The 19,766-nt window shown below is 40.4% G+C and overlaps 1 protein-coding gene across 1 annotated transcript; it reads left to right on the top strand.

Moving 5' to 3' along the window:
* The first annotated feature begins 16,059 nt into the window (after positions 1–16,059).
* cmklr1 (chemokine-like receptor 1) lies at positions 16,060–19,766 on the top strand. The gene is made up of 2 exons (XM_077562602.1): positions 16,060–16,090; positions 16,166–19,766. Exon 2 carries the CDS (start codon positions 16,193–16,195, stop codon positions 17,225–17,227), a length of 1,035 nt encoding a protein of 344 aa, XP_077418728.1. The 5' UTR covers positions 16,060–16,090; positions 16,166–16,192; the 3' UTR covers positions 17,228–19,766.

Genomic DNA, 19,766 nt, shown 5'->3' with positions numbered 1-19,766 from the left:
TGCCACCCCCACTGCTAACTTAAACACAGTGGTATTGTGGATAGCACGTCTGTCACACAGTTAAGGGGTTCTGCATTCGAGTCTTGGGCACTGTGTGGAGTGGATGCTCTTGAGGTATTCAGGTTGCTTTTAAATGAATGCCTACCTCATTGTAAATCCATTATGGCGGATCTTGAGTAACATTTAAGTGTCTTGTGAGGATGACATGACGGTTAGCTATTTAACAACATTGTGTTTTCCAAAGTTTTGCTGCAAACACTTGCTTATATGACTTGTTGTCAAGGAGCTTCGTGGGTGCCGAAAGGCACACCTTAGTTGTCTTTTTCAATGTACAGCTCCCTCCAAGTCAGTTAAAGGCAGCAATTCAAAAACAAAGAGGATTATGGATAATTAATTTTACTGGAAGGTTGTGCTGGGATGAAGATTGTTTTTTTTTTCTTGTGACTTCTCGCCTACAGTTTGGAGAAACTACACATGATTAATTCACTTTATGCTGCTTTCTGTCCGCCGCCTCGCTCTCATCATCGCAGGCCCCCCAAAGGGAGGCGTTTCACCAATTCTGAATGTTTGAACAAAGAGGATTTGTGTGTGTGTGCAGCTCAGGGAAATATTTAATTTGCACTGCTACAAAAGAGAGGCAGCAGTTGTCACGTTCAGCCTGCGCCGATGTTTTCTTTATGTGTTGACACGTTTGCTAGTTTTTCAGCTGTAGCATAAGTCACATGAAAGGCAAAGTCTCTGGGGACCGGTTTCAAGTTTTCCATCAAGTGCTGCCGGCTGGTTACCTGCCCGAGGGCCCAAGCAGGGCCAACAGGTGAGCAAATAATGTGCAGAAAAGGGATAGACAGAGCTAATTAGGTCTCCACAGAGGAGCCATACCATTAGCAGGATCCTCCCTCAGACACTTCTTGCTGTTTCACTTATTATCTCGCTGCCTTCCAGTGGAGTGGGCGTGCGAGCCGCCAGCTCTGTCAAATGAACCAATTCCAGCACACAGCGATGATTCAGCAACACGAGGCGGCTCGTTATTTTCTTCACCTACCAAAAGATGACTCTTTGGACCATTTGTTTGATTTCTTTGGTAGCGTGCAGATAATTTAACAAAAATCGAAGGCAAACTCTTTGCGAAAGGAGTAAAAAGCAGTATTTTTGCTTTAATCCATTGGTAAATGCCTGTCAAAGTAGCTTGTGCTGTCCTTTCCAGAATTCCCATTTTTACAGCACACACAGCACGCACGCATGATTTAATTAGACAACTTCCACACCTCGTGCTCCATCCTGATTCCCGTCAGCAACAGAAGCGCAAGCCGAGTCGCTATTCTAATCATAGTGTCACAGTTCGCAAGCTTCAATGTGCGGCCCAGACATGCTTACATGGCCGCCACTTGCTGGTGTGCGCTTCGGAAGCATCAAATGCCAGCAACATCTGATCAAATATTGTGAGCCCATATGGTAGTTATCCGAGGATCCCATCTGGAGGCTGCACTTCAACCTATAAAACAAAAACAAATAGCCTGTGGCAGCTTTCGTCCCCCTCAGGGTTGCATTTGCAAGTCCTGCTGTGCCGTGCCATGACAAATTGTAGGTGCCAGAGCTTCATTAATGTCTCTCAACAGAACTGCACGCATTCACAGGCACAGACCAGACCCGGTTTTAATCGCGATGTACAGTACACAACAGTAGATGGATGTCATAAAGTCAAACTAAAAACCAATCCTTTAAAGTGAAGAACTAATTCTAACTGGTAACATAATCTTAACAGAGTAAGTAAGAATCTAAATCTAAACAATATACGTTTATAAGGACCTAGAAGTGAAAAGTAGGGTAGGAAAAGTCAGAGTACAAACGATATGAAGCAAACAAGCACATGTGGATCAATACATCGGACACATGCAAACGGTGGCAATAATCCATGTGTCAATCCGTCCACCCGTTTTCATCCATCTCTGTCAGCTGTTGACTGAAAATGACATCACAGTTGCTCCGAGCTCAGGTAACATCCAATCACGGCTCAGCTTGCGAATGTCACACACAGAAAACAGGCGAGGTGCGAATGGTCGTTACCTGAGCCCTGAGCAACTGTGATGTCCTTTTCAGTCGACAGTAAGTGGCAAAATGGCCGCCCCTGAGATGGATTTTGTTGCTTAATTCATATTCCAGTAATTCCACAAACAAAATATTTACTCAATTACTGCCATTGACGGCCATAGACATAAAAAAATCATTTGAACTATTTCTATTAGTTTCACATTTTTTTCCCCACTTTTGTTGACAAGAGTATGAAAACAGAGAAACAAATGTTTTATACGTTTAGAACAGATATACAATTTTTGATTAATCGTGAGTTAACTATTGAAGTCATGCGATTAATTACAATTAAAAAACTGAATCGTCTGACGCCCCTAATTTTTAAATAATATTTTCTTTTTTGTTTGATTACTCAAGATTAATCACACATTTTTACATCTGTTCTGTATGTACAATAATTTTTTCCCCTAGGTTTTCATACTTTTGTTAACAAAAGTGGAAAATAATGTGAAACCAATAGAAATAGTTCAAATGAATTTTGGACGTCTAGAGCCGTCAATGGCAGTGAATGAGTTAATCAGAATGCCATGTAGTAGGGGCGTGTGGAACATATTGTAAAGAAGACATTTGATTTGCCTTCCACTTCCACTACGAACATGTCTGATTGTCATGAAGATCAGGTGTGTGAGGGAGGCTCCTCCCATCCTCACTATCCAGGCAGCTAAGAAGAAAAAAACAAAAAAACTGAAAGATAATAGGTTAATAACAAAACATATTTGGGTTTGGACATCAAATTACCCTTTTTTTTAAGCTATTTACATCTTCGTCTGATTTACAATTTAAACGATAGCATTATGTGTACTGAAATGCCCAATTTGTAGGAGAGCAGATGCATTGGAACAGGTCGTACTGAAAAAGACGAAAGTGAATAAGACTTATTCGCAAATAATTTGTGTGCATCAAACCTGTGATCCGTCAACACCACAATTTTTGCATTCTTTTGTGATGCTTTTCCACTTTTCCACCACGGCCTCTTTCAGTTGTTATTTATTTTGGGGATTAGTCCCTTCAGTCTCATCTTTAGCTTTCATTTTTAGTTTAAGTCTGGAGATTGACTAAAGACAGTCTAAACCCTTTCGACCGATGATTATTTTTGCATCCTCTTGCTGGACGATCAAGGACCTTTCAATCGGTTTGCTTGCAACTTTTTTCAAAAATTGACAGAGAAAATGTCTCTCTAGACTTGCCGCCATCATCAATGAAGATTAGTGAGCCCAAGCCTTCACATTACCGCCACTCAGGTTCCCAGATAAGATTTTATGTCTGAGATTATGAGCAGATCCTATCGTTCTCAAAGCTTTAGCCTTTTCATCACTTTGATAAAGGTTAATCTCCTGCTTCATCAGTCCATAAAACTTTGTCCCTTTGTTGTCTTTCGACAAATTCCAGGCTGACCTTCTGATTCTTCTTGCAAATGAGCGCTTTGCGTCTTGCGGCGTCTGCCTCTGCACTTTTGGTCATGAAGTCTTCTGCTTCTTCTGATTGTGATATCGTTCCTCTCACGAGGTTGTTACTGGTGTCGCTAACAGTTGTTTAAGGGTATTTTGTTAACAGCTCTCAAAATACTTTTGTCATCAGCTGCTGTTTTTATCTTTCCTTTACATGGTCAACATCTGTCATTCACATGTTTTTGCTTACCTGAAAAGTTATGGATTAAAGAGATTGTGCTGTCTTCTTCTTCAAAGTTATGGATCATATCCAGATGTAAATACCTGGTGGAAATCCATGCACTCATCTGATTTATACATGACACATCAGGATCATGGGGAGCTGGAGCTTATCCAAGCATGGGCCAAAGGTAGACTACACCCTGGACTGGTTGATGCCTGGAAATAAAAACTACAGTATCAAGAAATTGGCCTCACCGTTTACATAATTTTGGAGGCAATAAAGTGACTGTTTTTTTACTGTAGGAAACATGACAATTTCACAAACATTAGCTGTTTTATATCCTTTTAGTGCATATGCAGTAAGCTCAGTAACCTCATCCTCTGTCTGTTTGGATGGATGAAGAATATATCTTGTTGTGTCCAAAGATATCTCTCGATAAAGATTTTTTCAACAGCAACAGTCGTATTTGTATTTTTCAATTCCCAATGCAACATTTTCAAGTTAAAATGCAACAATTTTCAAAGGAATTTTTAATAAGAATTGGAACATTAGCACATGTTTGTTATTCTGCAGCTTACCCCCCCCCCTCTTGCTTCTCTCTCTCTCTCTCTCTCTCTCTCTCTCTTTTTTTTTCCCCCCACTGGGGGAGTCCAGAAGTACAGAGGGCCCCATGCGGCCTGAGCGCAGCTTTTGAGTTGGAGTCTTCTTTAAAAGAGGTCAGCAGGGGCAGCTCAGTGAAAGTCACAGGCTGCCTTTTAAAGTTCTAAATTTTACTTCAATGTATTTTCTTCCCACTCTCGCTGCATCACATGATCTCCTTCTTCAGTATCTTCCTGACCGCTATCAGCACCTTCAACTTCATACATACTCCATTTTTCATTGTACAGTTTTCATCCAGTAACCCCGATAGCTCTCAAATTTCTTTCAGAGTGGTTGAAACAGCTGCCTTAGTAAAAAGAGACAACTCCAAACTAAAGAACAAGTTTTGTACTCCTCAGCAGTATTAAGCAACTGATCTATGTTTATACACCACCTCTACCATTCTGTGTTTGGATGAATCAGAGTCTGTAAATAAGAAAAGTTTCAAATGAAGTCATGCTGGTCCATGATAGCATTCAAGCTGGCAGGCAGCCAGCACTAATCCTGTTAGATTGTTTGCCTTTTTTTGGCCACGGTTGCCCAATACGACATGGGCATAAAAGTACAAATAAACAAGACTATAGCTTGGTTGCCTTTTATTTAAACTCTATTATAATTATTTGTTGATAGCACATCTGCCTCACAGTCAGAGGTTCTTGGTTCGAAAATTACCTCTGACCTTTTTATGTATTTTTATTTTTTCCATTTCCCACAGATGTAATTGTGAGCGTAAATTATTAATTGTCATTACTAGGGCTGTGCCCGAATCAGTAATGACTCCAATTGAGATCGAATCAGCCATTAAAAGGAATGCCAAATCAGAATTTTCAGATTTGAGCGGGAATGCATCTTCATATTGTTGTGTGTCACAGGAATGTTTGAATGGCAATATATGTGTATGAATGTATAAGGGGAGTGTTCAGCGTTGTGTGAAACGCGCTCTTTGAGACCTGACACCCGGAAGTGTTTGCATGTCTGGGAATGTTTAGCTAGCTAATGAGCATTATATTAAACTGTTCAGCAATTGGTTATGAAGCCCATCTAGGCGCCTTTGTCGTTACTTCACTTTTGGCATCTGATATCGTCTTAGCACGAAGGGAGTTAGACGAACCCTAGCTTAGCTTAGCGCTTGCTAGCTAGTTGGTACAAGAACATGGATGGACGACACGGACGGATTTAAAAATTTACTGAAAGTGCAAAAACTCCAAGGGTTCTGCCATTGGCCAGTGGATGGCGCTTGATCCTGGAGGTTAAAGTAAGTTATTTTAAAGTAAAGAGCAAAACCTTTTCCGTAGGTTGATGTCAGCGTTAGCATGTCAGTCGCATACAGTCTCGTTCTTGGTACACTCCAAAATGTTTTTTTTTTTTTTTTAAAAAAAGTGAATATGAGACCTGATAAAGCACTTTGGACAACATATGGCGTTGATAAAGCACTATGTGACCACCATGATTAAAATTGAGTTTTCATTTTTTGGACAATGACACGTTTTTCTGCAGAATTCCAAATAGTAGCCCAGTAAGTTGATTTTGGACTCTCTGGTTAAATGGTAAACAATCTGTAAATGCGAATTTTAGGTGCGAGTCCAGTCATTATGTGGCCTGCGTTTGACTTTCAGCTTGTAGCCGTGACTGGAGCGGTATACTGTGGCCTACAAAATTGATGTATGGATGGATAGATATTATTTTCTCCATTTACACTAGAAAAATGCTTAGCTTATATGCTAAGTGCATGGTAGCAGCAAACTCTTCATTATGTTGCAGTGAATGACCTTGTAAATGCCGTTGACAGCTGACTTTCATCAAAAGTGGGCAAAATGCTCAAATTGTGCATATATATATATATATATATATATATATATATATAAAATTGGTCACCAGTCAGGTTTTGGGAAAAAAATGGTTGATAAAGGGGTCTGAATATTTGTTACATGTAACTTGGCAACTGGCCTGATGCATTGCATTTCCTATCAGGCGATCAATGAATTTTATTGTTGCTTTATTGTATCTTGTCTTTTACATGCCTCTTTACATTGCTGTTCCAAATGTAAAATGCCAACAAAAACAACTGTTTCTTAAGTGTAGAGACACATCAAAGAAATATTTCCCAACCTCAGCCCATTAAAAAAAAAAAAAAATCATCTCCTCAAATTTGTAACAGACACGGAAGCAACAGTTTGAGGCCAATAATTATTGGCTGGCTAATATTTCCACGGCAAATTAGCAGGATTTCACTCACGTCACACTCAGAGGAAATCAATATTTGCGCAGTCAGAGGGGATCAAGCATTGACTTTTCTACTTGCTTGTTGATGAAAGACTCTAATTAGACAGTCAGACATGAGTGCAACGACGTGAGCATGCAAATACATTTTGACATTTGTCTGGTCTTTCAGAAGGCGGATAATTGTAAGCTTGGCTGTCAATCACCGACAAGACTTTTCAAAACAATACCCTGCAGTTAGTTAGTGAGATTGAGGTCACACCACATTCTGATGGCTGCTGCTGCGTTCTGCAGTTCACACAAACGCATCTCATGTGATTTGAAAACCTCGGTCCATTTTAATCAGTATCGTAGAGGTGGGGTTTAGGTAAGCAGATTATTGCTTTGACTGACACGTCCCTGCTACTCTGTAATCTATAAAATGGGCTTCAAGTGGATGACATAGTGTAAATTCAGTGACGGCGCTCGCTCATGTTGCTGGAAATTCAATTTAAACGGCACACTGACTTGGCAAGAGCCGAACCCAATACGGCCGAGGACCTCGAAGTCCTGATTGCAGCCGCTGTCATGCATGTTACTAGCCGACAGTTGATGGCAGCTTTAAAAACCTGAAAAAACACACTCGCTGATTGGCCTGTAGATGTTTTTTTTTTTTCCTCTGGGGAAGTTTCTGAAATGAGGACACGTTTTGAAATCAGTTATGCAGTTATTCTGTGCTCTGACTGGAAGCTCGAGGAGACGTTGTTTGAAGTGTGAAGTCAGCACATGGATGGGTTGTGCTATTTGTGAGCGGTGAACACCCAATGGAGCTGAGTAACTGGATTAGTAATATTATGACTGTAAACCATGACCATGGAGTTGCCACGGAACCGACATTCAGATAGAGTCATCATGTCGGGGGAAATAAAAAAATAGAATACTTTCATTTCCTGAAAATGTCTATAGTCGCCAATCGGCGTTTGACTCTTGAAAGGGAACGGGGGATCTGTTCTTCGAGGACAAAGCATCAAGTTTTACTGCTACATCACTCTCAGATGCCCATATAATCGACATGGACAGTTTAACTGTGTCACAGCCTGTAAACGAGCACAACGTGTGAAGGATTGTTGGGTCACTTGCATGGGAGCAAGTTGGATGAGCAGTTTTCAGGGTGGGCGACCATCGAGAGAAAACATTGTCAATTTGCTTCCCCATCAAACGTTCCGTTTTAAGAGTCAGTGAACAAGAGAATCATTGTTCAGTGGAAGAGACCTTTTATTGGCTTAATGCCTCGAAAGGAGAATAGACAGCGGTCTAAATGGAATTCACAAACCGTATAAAATGTAACTGAGCTTCAGTTGAGATTTCATGCACTTGTTATAGGCCACAAAATGTTTTTCATGTTTAACTTGATTTGCTAAATTTTAAAACGATGTTGCTGGATCATTTATACGCTTGTAATATTTCAAAGTTGATCAAACTGGGAAACGTTGGTCTCTGGGGAACAATTTGAGCGCAAAGCAACTTCATCAAAGAAAAACTTCAGATAAATGACCGAAGTCTTACTGATAAAATAATCCTGAGAACTAATTGCGGATTCAGCTTGTTGCATTTGGATTCTGATGAAATGAATCTAGCGCCGCAGATTGTTTTCTGTGCCGCGGGAAAATGAATTAAACTTCAAACAACTTCATGCGTGATCCAGTCAAATCCCACTTTACTCAGCAGAACCAACAGGAGGAGAATAACATTGTAGGAACATTTGATATGTAAAGGTTCCTTACAAATCCAATGGTTAGACTTCAAACCACAGCTCAGAGCAGATCTGCCGTCTGGAGGGCACTTAAGCGGGATTCAGAATTTGTCTGTCGGGCAAAGCGCGGCTGTTTCTGAAGCATTCAGCCGGCCTGAGGCACGCTGGACTTAAGGCTCTTCATGAATGTCAAGGAAGGATTGATGAAGGATCAATGCGAATCTCCATTTCATTGCTGAGGAAAGCAAATCAACCAAAGGCTGCTTCACATGACACTCCATAGACACATACTGTAAATGCCTTCGCCGTTAAAAGTGTTTTTCAAGAAAAATAGGAAGCAAAGCATTATTCTTTATTGCACCGAGGAGCATCTTCTCAAACATAACAAAGGAATCGACATTTCCTCTGAGGGACCGCAGAGCATTTCCCAGAGAAAGGCCTGGTTATGTTGGTTATTTATAACCTCAATCTTCATTAGCAAATCTAATCTGCAGGGCACCGGCAGGTCTCTGCAGTGAAAGTGATTTAGTTGAAATTTATCTAAGTGGGTCAAGTAGGCACGTCGAATACAAGTAAATATTTCCCAATTTACCACAGAGCTGCACATAGCTCGCGATTTACATGCATGAAGGTATCCTGAAATTGCCTCTTCATCATACCAATCAAGGCAAACCCGCATGAGGGTAACATATTTCTTGTTGACGTAACATGCGCTGAGCTTTGAGCTCTGAGAGTTTCTCATTTTCTGTTTCTGTAGTGAAAACATACTGAAAGTATTGATAAAATAACTAGAAAACTAAATAGAGGCAGCACAATAAACAAGACTAACAAATTATCACAATTAAAGTGTCTTTTTTGTTTAGCTTGGACTCGTAGCCTACCCCAAATCGACTTTTGCATATTAATTTACCGTTCATCCACTGAATGCTGAATCCTTTCGAATGGGTTACTGTTCTTTTGCCGAAAAACACGGAATTTAAAAAATAAAAAATAAATCCAATTTGATCATATTGGTCAATGCCTTGTCGTCCATATGTGCATCACTTAACAGTGCTCCTTTACATGATGGAACAAAAAGTATGCTCCCACTTTTAATAAAGTTGTAACCCAAATTAGATTATCTAAATATTATAACGTATTTAAAATTTTTATATTAAATATTGACTTTATTTATTGTTCTTTTTCAAGCAAATCAAAAATATAAAATTAATCAGTTAGTTGCCTTTGACGGCAGCTAGAGTTGGGCTTAGTTAGATGATGTCATTATTTATTCATTTTGTCTTTAAAAGAGAGTATGTTTATTTCCTCGCCATACAGAGGAGGAATATGTTGAAATAGTTTAAGATATGACATCTTTGAACAAACTTTCAGTATGATCATTTATGTATCTCAAAATGGGGCTGAGTGTCCTCTTCCCAGGAAATCAAAATGTGTTAGTGAATGTGCCGCTGAGTACTGGATCTGCACCTTCAGCCTGATCTGCTCCAATATCTCCTCCTTGGATAATACCCCATTTCTTAGGTTATACATGAATTCCTTGGTGGAGGTAATAGTATCAAGTGGCTGTTTCATCCCTTAAGCTGGAGGGCCGTCTGTGTTTACCAGTTGTCCTCCAGCCCACTCCAGCCACTCGCAAAAGTGATGGCTCAAAAGTGTCTTTTTCGAAGGTCATGCTTCAAATACAACGCACCATTCCAAGTGGACGGCGCAGTAACAGATATTTTGTTATCGTGACATCCTCAGAGACATGTGGTGTTATATTTACATGACTTTGTTATTGCACATTGATCTGCGGCGAGCCAGCCGCACATCCTCGCCGCAGCCAAACCACTCAACCTGACGCTCCGACCACATAAACACTTTGACTGCATTTTTGCATGCTAAAAAAAATGTCTGGCATTAAGCAGTAATGTGTTTGTTTACTGCACTTTGACATCCAGCAACAATTCTTTTGGCTTATTTGATTACATTTGATTTACTGCTTTCTTTTTTCGCCATTTATGTTGCAAAGTGCCTGTTAAAAATGTTTTGGCCCCGGTGAAGCTCATCCATCACAGAATACTGAAGTGAGCGTCTTTAAATGTGTTTAATACAGATGTGTCAAATTTATTTTCATTTTGAGTGACTCGCACAGGGAATCATGAAAATTAGAACGATCTGCGTCAAAGAAAATGTCACCATCATAAATCCTTTAAGTGCAAATGTTTCGTTATTGTCCCAATATTTCTGTACATCCCATCCATCCATCAGTCTTCGAATTCACTCTTTCTGAGGGCAAGCATCTAAGTGCACTGTAGTAGAAATTGTTAACGATGGGGAAGGATCCCACTCATTTCTCGATGAAACTCATCAAGCATGAATTGTAAGGGGTGTGAAAATACCTTTTCTATGCAAAAGAAAGTCTTCATAAAATGTTGATCACATTTGGACTGAGGATAAATTATGAATATGCAAGCGCACACACCGAAATACACGCACAGATACACACCAATAAAAGTACACTTTGTGGAGAGTATGAATGTCAGCAAAAAGACAAATAGTATCTATTAGAATAGCTTTTTTCTCATTTATCTATATTAGAGCTTGTATTTTCACGCGGGTAATTTAAATTATTAAGCAGATGAGAGCCTGGGGTTTATGTTCATGACTAAAATGTATGTGGAAATGTTGTTTTCCCATCCATCTTGTTATCTTAAAATGAAAATCTCTTGATGTTAATCCATCTCTTTTATTCATCAGGGGAGGGGTGGAAAAAAGGGAGGAATAGCGAACCGGCTGTCAGTACACATTGCAGTCCTCTTTACTCATCATAACCTTTTAGAAATGGCAGAACTTTGTCATCTGTGCTTCTTCTCCTTGCAGATGTCCTCACTGCTACATCCTCGTGTTTGGGGGAAGCCAAAAACATTGTGGATGGCTGAATCCGTCTTAACAATTACCACTCAGTACGGCCACAGAACCTCTGTGATTCAAGCAGAAATAAAATAACCACTAACCCACCAGAGAAACAAGCTCCTAAAGGGCGTGTTGCAAGAGCAGCTACACTCACTAACAACGGCATGAAGTGTTTCTGTCAATTTCTTTTAAGAAAAAGGATGCAAAGAATACCGCGCTCATTCAAATGCTGTGGGATTTGTCAACATCAATTCCATTAGACGCTTCATCAGTCTCCTAGGAGACCAGGATTCTAATTTTGTGTGACTTCAATGCAACGTGACACTTTGTGACACAGCGCTTGCCACCAAATCATCTCATTATGATCAAATCGAAGGTCACTCTCCCCCCTAAGGGGTGTTTGTGAATAGGATTTGCTCACTACTGAGTCGGTGGCAGGTGAAGAAAGAAGTGAAGAAAGAGATGATTCATTAGTAGAGGTTCAAGCGTAAGTGGGAAATGGAACTTCAGAGGTCAACCTACATTTTTTCTTCACAATATGTTGCTCCATTTGTCTAAACATGGTATTCGGATTAATATTGTTAATCAGCAAAATCCACCCGTTTTTGTCCATCTCAGGGGCGGCCATTTTGCCACTTGCTGTTGATTTAAATTGACCTCACTGGCGCTCAGGGCTCCGGTAATGACGAATCACGGTTCAGCTTGTGAATGTCACATGGCCAAACTCAAAAAACAGGTGAGGCGTGATTGGTCGTTACCGGAGCCCTGAGCAACTACAGTATGATGTCATTTTTAGTCGACAGCAAGTGGCATTTTAGTGGCAAAATGGCTGCCCCCTGAGATGGATAAAAACAGGTGGATTTTGCTGCTTAATTCACTCCGCAAACACAATATTAATCAGAATGTCGTGTTTAGACTAGTGCGTGGGGGAGTGTGTGTGTGTGTGTGTGGGGGGGGCATACAACATATTATTGTACACAAAATTATTGCACACACACACACACACACACACAGTCAACATGAAGAGGTCACAGTGTAGGGCGTGAAATGTGCGTGAATCTTTGGATTTAATAAGTGCTTGAGCCACCGTTGGCAGCAATACCCTCTAACAAACATTTCCTTTAGTTGCAGGTCAGACCTGCACAAGGTCAGGAGGAATTTTAGACCATTCTTCTTTACACAACAGTCCAGCAATATTCCTGGGATGTCAAGGGGTGAATCGATCTCTTAAGGTCATACCTTGGCCGGGCCACTCCTGATATAATACGTCACAGTATATAGTTTCTGTTGAAGTTGAAGATTTATTTCTGTCATTTGCCATTTTGCATCTTTTATCTTCACTTGACAGACAGATGTTCTTAAAGTTCTCCTGCAAAACGTTTTGCTATACTTAAAAAATTTCTTTCATTTTTCTTTTTTTGGGGTTGATAATGAAATGCAAAGCTTTCCTCCCAACCCATGATGCTGCCTTCACCATACTTTGCAGTTGAGTTGGGTTTTTATAAACAATCTGTTTTCCCCTTGGTTGATGAACATCAAGGCTTTAAAAAATATTTTTGTGACTCTTTCCAGCTTCATGCAAGTTAACAATTTCTACTTGTTAGCATACGTGAGAGGGCTTTTTCTTTGCTTCTTGAGAATAGAAAATTTCCAACTGGTGTGTTTTTTATAGGTCAGGGCAACTCAACACCTCCAAGCAGGTCTCACTGAATAGACTCCAGTTTGGGTGACTCCTGACTTCAATTGGCTCTTTGAGAACTCATTAGCCTCGGGGTTCAAATACTTTTTCCCACCTGGCACTGTCAATATTTATATGGTGTATCCAATAAAACCAATATATCATATCATAGTTAAAGCTGACTGTGGTTATTTGTTGTTGTGACTTAGACGAAGACCAGATCACATTTTATGATCAATTAATCTAGAAATCTAGGTCATTTCTAAATGTTCACATACTATTTTCTTGTAACAGTATAAACTGTTTATGTATATGGAAACACATTGATTGGGTTGGGTGTGTAAATGATGCAGCTTGAGGTAATATTTAAATGAAGACCATATATTTGCACAGTATATTATAGCTTCAAAGACAACAGCTTCAGCGCTATGAAGTTGAGTGACATTTTGTACAATGCAGCCTAGTTTAGGTAGAGAGAAAGAAAAAATACAAAAACTGAGAAGGGCAGAGCTGAGTAATAAGCTTTAAGAAACATCGCAGCAATTTCCTCTTAAAATAAAAATCTCTAAATCACTGGAAGGACGGGTTATAAGAAAGAGAATAGTTTCTCAGTTATTACCATGGCAACTCCCTACACCATCTTTACTGGTCTATAATATTAGTAAAGCAGCCTAGAGACGCGTGTATTTCTTGGAAGCAAAGGAAAAAATACTGCTATAGTCATTATGTTCTGCCAATCAACATTATGTGTATTGTTCATTGACTTGTCCCCCTGTGGGTTTCCGTGCTGCCTTCAAGGAACAAATATCTCAATAAGAGTAAAAGAAGTGTTCACCGTGGATTGTCAGAAATGTTTTGACTGATTTCCAGACTAAAATTGAAAGAACTTTGTGAGGAAATCACCGCAATGAAACAATTGTTGAAACTCGAGAGTTTGGAAGGTTGTCTTTTCCACACTACATGTTTCATCTCCTTCAGAGTTGACGTCAGAGCAAATGGAAACGGGAAGAAATAAGTCATGGGGGGAGCAGCGAGCACATTCGGTCAATAAATTTAGCTTTCCGTCAACAACTATTATACTAATCCTGTGGTGGCTGAAGTTTTCTCTGGGGCATAAAGACATCAATAACATTTTTCTATCATAATTACGTTTTGTAATTATCTTAAACAGGAGAAACAGTGAGGACTGAGTCAGCATGATAATTAGCTACACAACAAATCGGTCAGTGTTAAATTTCCAGTGTCAAATATGCAGTAAGCAGTCTTATTATAACACTGTCAGAGTAAATTTCCTTAAGTGTTGGGGAGGTTGCTGGGTGTGACCTTGAGTGTTAAACTGACCACACCCTCATTTATGGTGAAGGAAAAACTTTTCAATTTTCCAGCACACTGTCGATATTTCAATAGCGATACATCCAGTTGTTGTTGTTGGGGCGGCGTGGCTCAGTGGTAGAGTGGTCGCCGCCCGACGCTCGGAGCGTGGGTTTGATCCCAGGCCAGTGTGACTATGTCAAAGTGTCCTTGAGCAAGATATTGAACCGTTGTTCTTGATGCCGTGTCATCATTAGTCAAAATGTAAAGCGCTTTGCGGGCCTTGTAAGTAGAAAATACGATATATAAATGAAGTACCATTTACCAGAGTTAAGTGTAGTTTGAGTTAAATGTTTAACACTGACACCAGTGTAGAGTACCTTCAACACTACTGAGTGTTTACTAGTGTAGACTTTTAACACTATATAGCGTTGGAGTAACACTGGGTAAGTGTGAAAAAAGTAACACTTTGAAAAGTGTCAGATTTACACTCATTGGTATGGTTACATATAAACACTTTTCTAATGTTAGATTTAACACTCTCAGTGTTAATCTAACACAGCAAGCACTGTTAACTAGTGTGCCTGCTTACTCCCAACCTGCCTGGGTACCTCCAGCATTGCACAAAACCAGCAATATGCATAGTGGATACAGTAGTTTCACATTGGTTTTATATATATATATATATATATATATATATATTTATCCTATTTCATTTTTATTGTACGAATTTTTTCTATGTCTACTATGTGTGCACTTTATGGCAGAGCTTCAAATCTCATTGTACTTTGTATAATGACAATAAAGGCTATCTAATCTAATCTAATCTAATCTAATCTAAATTGCCTTTAAAATTCTCGAGGTACGTACAATATTACATAAGAATTTGAATTTGTCAGAAAAGCGTTGCACCCCACATTGGTCCTATCTATTGCCTTGAAGAGCTACACATGAACTATTCACTATTTAGCTCATCTACAAAATTATTTTCATGTTTTTATTATTTTGTTCAAAGTCTTAACAAAAAAAAAATCTTTATCTCACTGCTAGTGACTTAAAAAAATGCACACATATATTATAAAAATGAACATTTGGTACCAAATGGCAGGGTTACAGTAACTTAATTGCGGCGGCGCTGCCTGCCAATGCTTCATGATGCCAACTTGCTGGCTGGCGATCAACCGAGGATGTACACCCCTCTTGCCTAAAGTCAACTGTCGGATAGGCTCCTGCTCACCCGTCATGGGGATGAGCATAGAAGGAAGTATAGAAATCGGATGGATAATTATTCAACAACTCGATGGACAGATGGATGGATGGATGGATGGATGGATGGATGGATGGATAATAACTCGACCACAGTTTTGACCACGTGTGTAAATGTGTTTAAAAGCAACATTTATTTTCAAGCCACTCGACGCTTTATGGTTTTCTGAGCGCTGCGCTCCCATGCGCAGTCTTCTTCTGTCAGTTTTGAACAAACACATGTGGCTGACAAGAGGCCTCTGGCACACAACACAGAAGCATCCAATTCCCTAAACATCAGAGCCATCTCCCAAAACTCTGACAACAGCACGGGTGAATATTTCATACATTTCATGTTCACAAGACAGAAAAAGAACACAAACAATTTTTGGTGACAGTAGTTTGGTTTATTGTATTTGTTTGTTCTCCGAAAATTATGGAAAATTTACGTCTGAATTGCTTGTTTGTGCCTCTCCATTAATAGACTTCTGCATCTGGAAGCCATTTAAAATCTTGAACTCAAATAGCAGTACTGAAAGTGTTCAGACACTGGTGATGGTGTTGAGAAACCTTCCGGTCATCTGATTCCTCATTTCGCTATAACATGAAGGAACCGGCACAACTCTGTTGACACTCGTCTCTGGACAGCATCGAGTCAACAGCAGCGGCAGGTTTGTGCTCAGACTCTAACATTTTCAGCTGTCAGATTGGATTTCCTCATGTGCGTTTCCCCCCTTTTCCCGCAGTAATCTAATTTCTTGTGTCGAGAGGAAATGGATGATTTTACTTACGAAGACTTTGGCAACTACAGTTATGAGGAAAGCCTCATGCCACACGAGGAGACTGTTTTTCAGCACAAATCCACCTGCACGGGGGATGCCCTTTGTGTTTCTCTGCTGGTGATCAGCGCAATAATTTTCCTGCTGGGCTTCTGCGGCAACGCGTTGGTCATCTGGATCTCCGGCTTCAAGATGAAGAAGACGGTCAACACCACGTGGTACCTGAGCCTGGCCATCTCGGACTTTGTCTTCTGCACCTTTCTGCCCTTCATAATCACCAACATGGCCATGGAGAAGTGGATCTTCGGACTCTTCTTGTGCAAGTTTACCTCGTCCGTGTTGTTCCTCAACATGTTCAGCAGCATCTTCCTCCTGGTCATCATTAGCGTCGACCGCTGCGTGTCCGTCATCTTTCCCGTCTGGGCGCAGAATCACCGCACGGTACGAAAGGCGTCGGTTGTCGTCATCCTGGCTTGGGTCCTCGCCATTGGGCTGAGCCTTCCCTCTGCCGTCTTCCGTGACATTCAGAATCAAATGGGCAGGAGCGTTTGCTACAACAACTACACGTTACACCAACACAGCCACCAAATAATCGTAGTCAGCCGCTTTGTGGCCGGCTTTGCCGTGCCTTTCGTGGTCATCAGCTTTTGCTATTCGGTCATCATCCTGAGACTGCGCACCAACAGGATGACCAAATCGTCCAAACCGTTCAAAGTCATGACGGCGCTCATCGTTACGTTCTTCATCTGCTGGCTGCCTTACCACGTGTTCATTCTGCTTGAGATGAACCATCAACACTACAGCCATTACATTTTAAATGTTGGACAGCAGATCGGAACATGCCTGGCGGCGGCCAACAGTTTTCTCAACCCGGTGCTCTATGTGTTCATGGGAAATGACTTCCAGCAAAGGTGTAAGAGCTCCTTGCTGTCAAAGATGGAGAACGCCATGGGAGATGACGGTCGCACAACCAGCCGGTATCTGTCCAGGTCCAGCTCCGTAGACGGCAGGGCGTCCACACACATTTAAAATGGAAGTCAACCTTAAACATTTCTTGACAATAATATGTTATATGTGACTTTACTCGTCTTAACATGACATTCTGATTAACTAATTTGCTCTCAAAAACATATGAAAACGTTCTATTTTAAATATTGCCTTGGTCCTACAAACCTATTTACAGTTTCTAATGTTTTTTTTTTTATGCTAGAGTAAACAGAAGGCTTTGATGCAACCTCTGACTTGAAAAGGACACTTAAAACAATAGTAGTTATTACAAAAAACGGCCAACAGGTGGCAGCAGAGTATAATATATCAACCAGGGCCATGTTGCAACAAGGCTCTTTTCCCCAGTGTTTTTAACAGATTCGTGAATAGTGATGAAACTTAGCTATATTAAATATAATAAATTGCTGCCAAACGGAAACAGTTTTTTTTTCCTGATGAAAGAAGAGACTGTAATCTTTCTTTTGGTAGGTTCCATATTTTGGAGCAATTGAACAGAATATTCTGTGGGCTTTGCTAAATCAGTCAAAATCCAGTAAAACAGCCGGGAGCGAAGGGGGTTGCTTCAGTGAAAATGGCTGGGAGTGAATGAGTTAATATTACATATGTGGAATAAGAGCTATGACGCAAAATCCAGCCAATTTTATCCATCTCAGGGGACCCATCCCATTTTTCAACTTGCTGTTGACTGAAGATGACATCTATGTTGCACAGGGCTCAGGCAATGACCAATCACTTGAGACTTGAGCAACTGTAATGCATTCTTCTTTTGACAGCAAGTGGCAAAATGGCCGCTCTCTGAGATGGATAAAAATGGATGGATTTTGCTGCTTAACTCATATTCCACTGACTCAATATTAACCAGAATACCATATTTACACTAGTGGTTCTTCATAGAACATATAATTGTCCAAAAAAAAATTGGGTTGACTTGGCCTTTAGTTCTCCAACACACACAAACTTTGATTTCAGTGTTTTGCACAACAACAATCTGAGCATCAATTGCGTGTTTGTGTGCACTGCAACATGCAATCCGCAGTCCTGATGTTCACTTCACGCTGCATTTCATTGGGGGATGACCCCAGCGCAGGCCCCCGCACTTCAGGCATGTGGCAAATAAATAATGAAAATGCAAATGACTTACATTTTTCACATCCAAACAATTCACACTGGCGGCGATGACATTCATGAGCGTCTGAGCACATACTCTGCATAGTTGCCCAAGCCAATAAAAAATTCATCATTCCTAAAAAAAAAAAAGAAGAAAAGAAAATATGTCACGTTCATGTTCTGTGCGAGTCAGTGTCAAAAACAACAGCAGGGAATAATGTGTTGACGGGCATGTTAATCACTAAGAAGATAAAAAAAAAAAAGAGTTCAGGATAAAAAGTGCAGCACTGAGAGGAACAAGATATAAATAGAGAGGAAATAAATGAGGCAGCACGGTGGCTGACTGGTTAGCACGTCCGCCTCCCAGTGCAGAGGACGTGAGATCGAGTCCGGGCTTCGGCCTTCCTGGGTGGAGTTTGCATGTTCTCCCCGTGCTTGCGTGGGTTTTCACCGGGTACTCCGGTTTCCTCCCACATTCCAAAAACATGCATGGCAGGTTAATTGAACACTCCAAATTGTCCCTAGGTGTGAATGTGAGTGTGGTTGTTCGTCTCTGTGTGCCCTGCGATTGGCTGGCAACCAGTTCAGGGTGTACCCCGCCTACTGCCCGAAGCCAGCTGGGATAGGCTCCAGCACCCCCGCGACCCTAGTGAGGAAAAGCGGCCAAGAAAATGGATGGATGGATGGATGGAGGAAATAAATGAATGTAATATAATTTCTGATTGAAAACATTTAACCACATTTAACAATGTATATTCTTTCTTGTACAACAAAATGGTGGCCATTTTAAAAGAAAAAAATGGTTTTCTATTTCTTATATGGTGGACTATTTGTGTGAATTACTTTATACTTGTGAATATTTGCTCATTTATCATTTTTATTTGTGAACCGGAGGGTGCAAGTTCCAGAAGCAAAAATATGAGTGTGCAATTTGTGAAAATCTCAGGATAATGAAATCGTCTTTGGAGAAGGGAAGCGATGCAAGAATTGTTTTTGTCATTTGTGCGCTGATAAGAAAAAACGACAGATCTCTCACCTGCCCCAAAATAGATCTGTAATTGTGTTTGTGTGGCAGTGTTTATCGACTGTAGTGGATACTTGTGATGAATGAATGAGTGGATGCATTTTTTTGCGACCTGGCAGTTAGTTCTCACATGAAGGCCTTTCCTAATGACAATGGGAAATGAACATCTTCATTCAGTCCACTGCCCTGCACGCTGTAATTGCTTTTGGACAGGAGATTATTAGATGATGAATAGATATCTTTGAACAATAACGTTCATCAATCATGCTGCAGTTCAAATACAACACGTCCAGCTGTTCTCGCCAGTCAGCAAACAGTTTGTTAAATGTTGCCCGGTGCGAGTGAAAAATGTTGCTCTTGTGTGTGTGTGCGTGTGTTTTTTTTTACGTTCTGTTTTAAATTCCAGAAATAAAGATTTTGTTAAAACAA

This window comes from Vanacampus margaritifer, chromosome 3 (genome assembly GCF_051991255.1).
Source record: "Vanacampus margaritifer isolate UIUO_Vmar chromosome 3, RoL_Vmar_1.0, whole genome shotgun sequence".
NCBI lineage: Eukaryota > Metazoa > Chordata > Actinopteri > Syngnathiformes > Syngnathidae > Vanacampus > Vanacampus margaritifer.
This window is presented reverse-complemented; position numbering and strand designations above follow the sequence as displayed.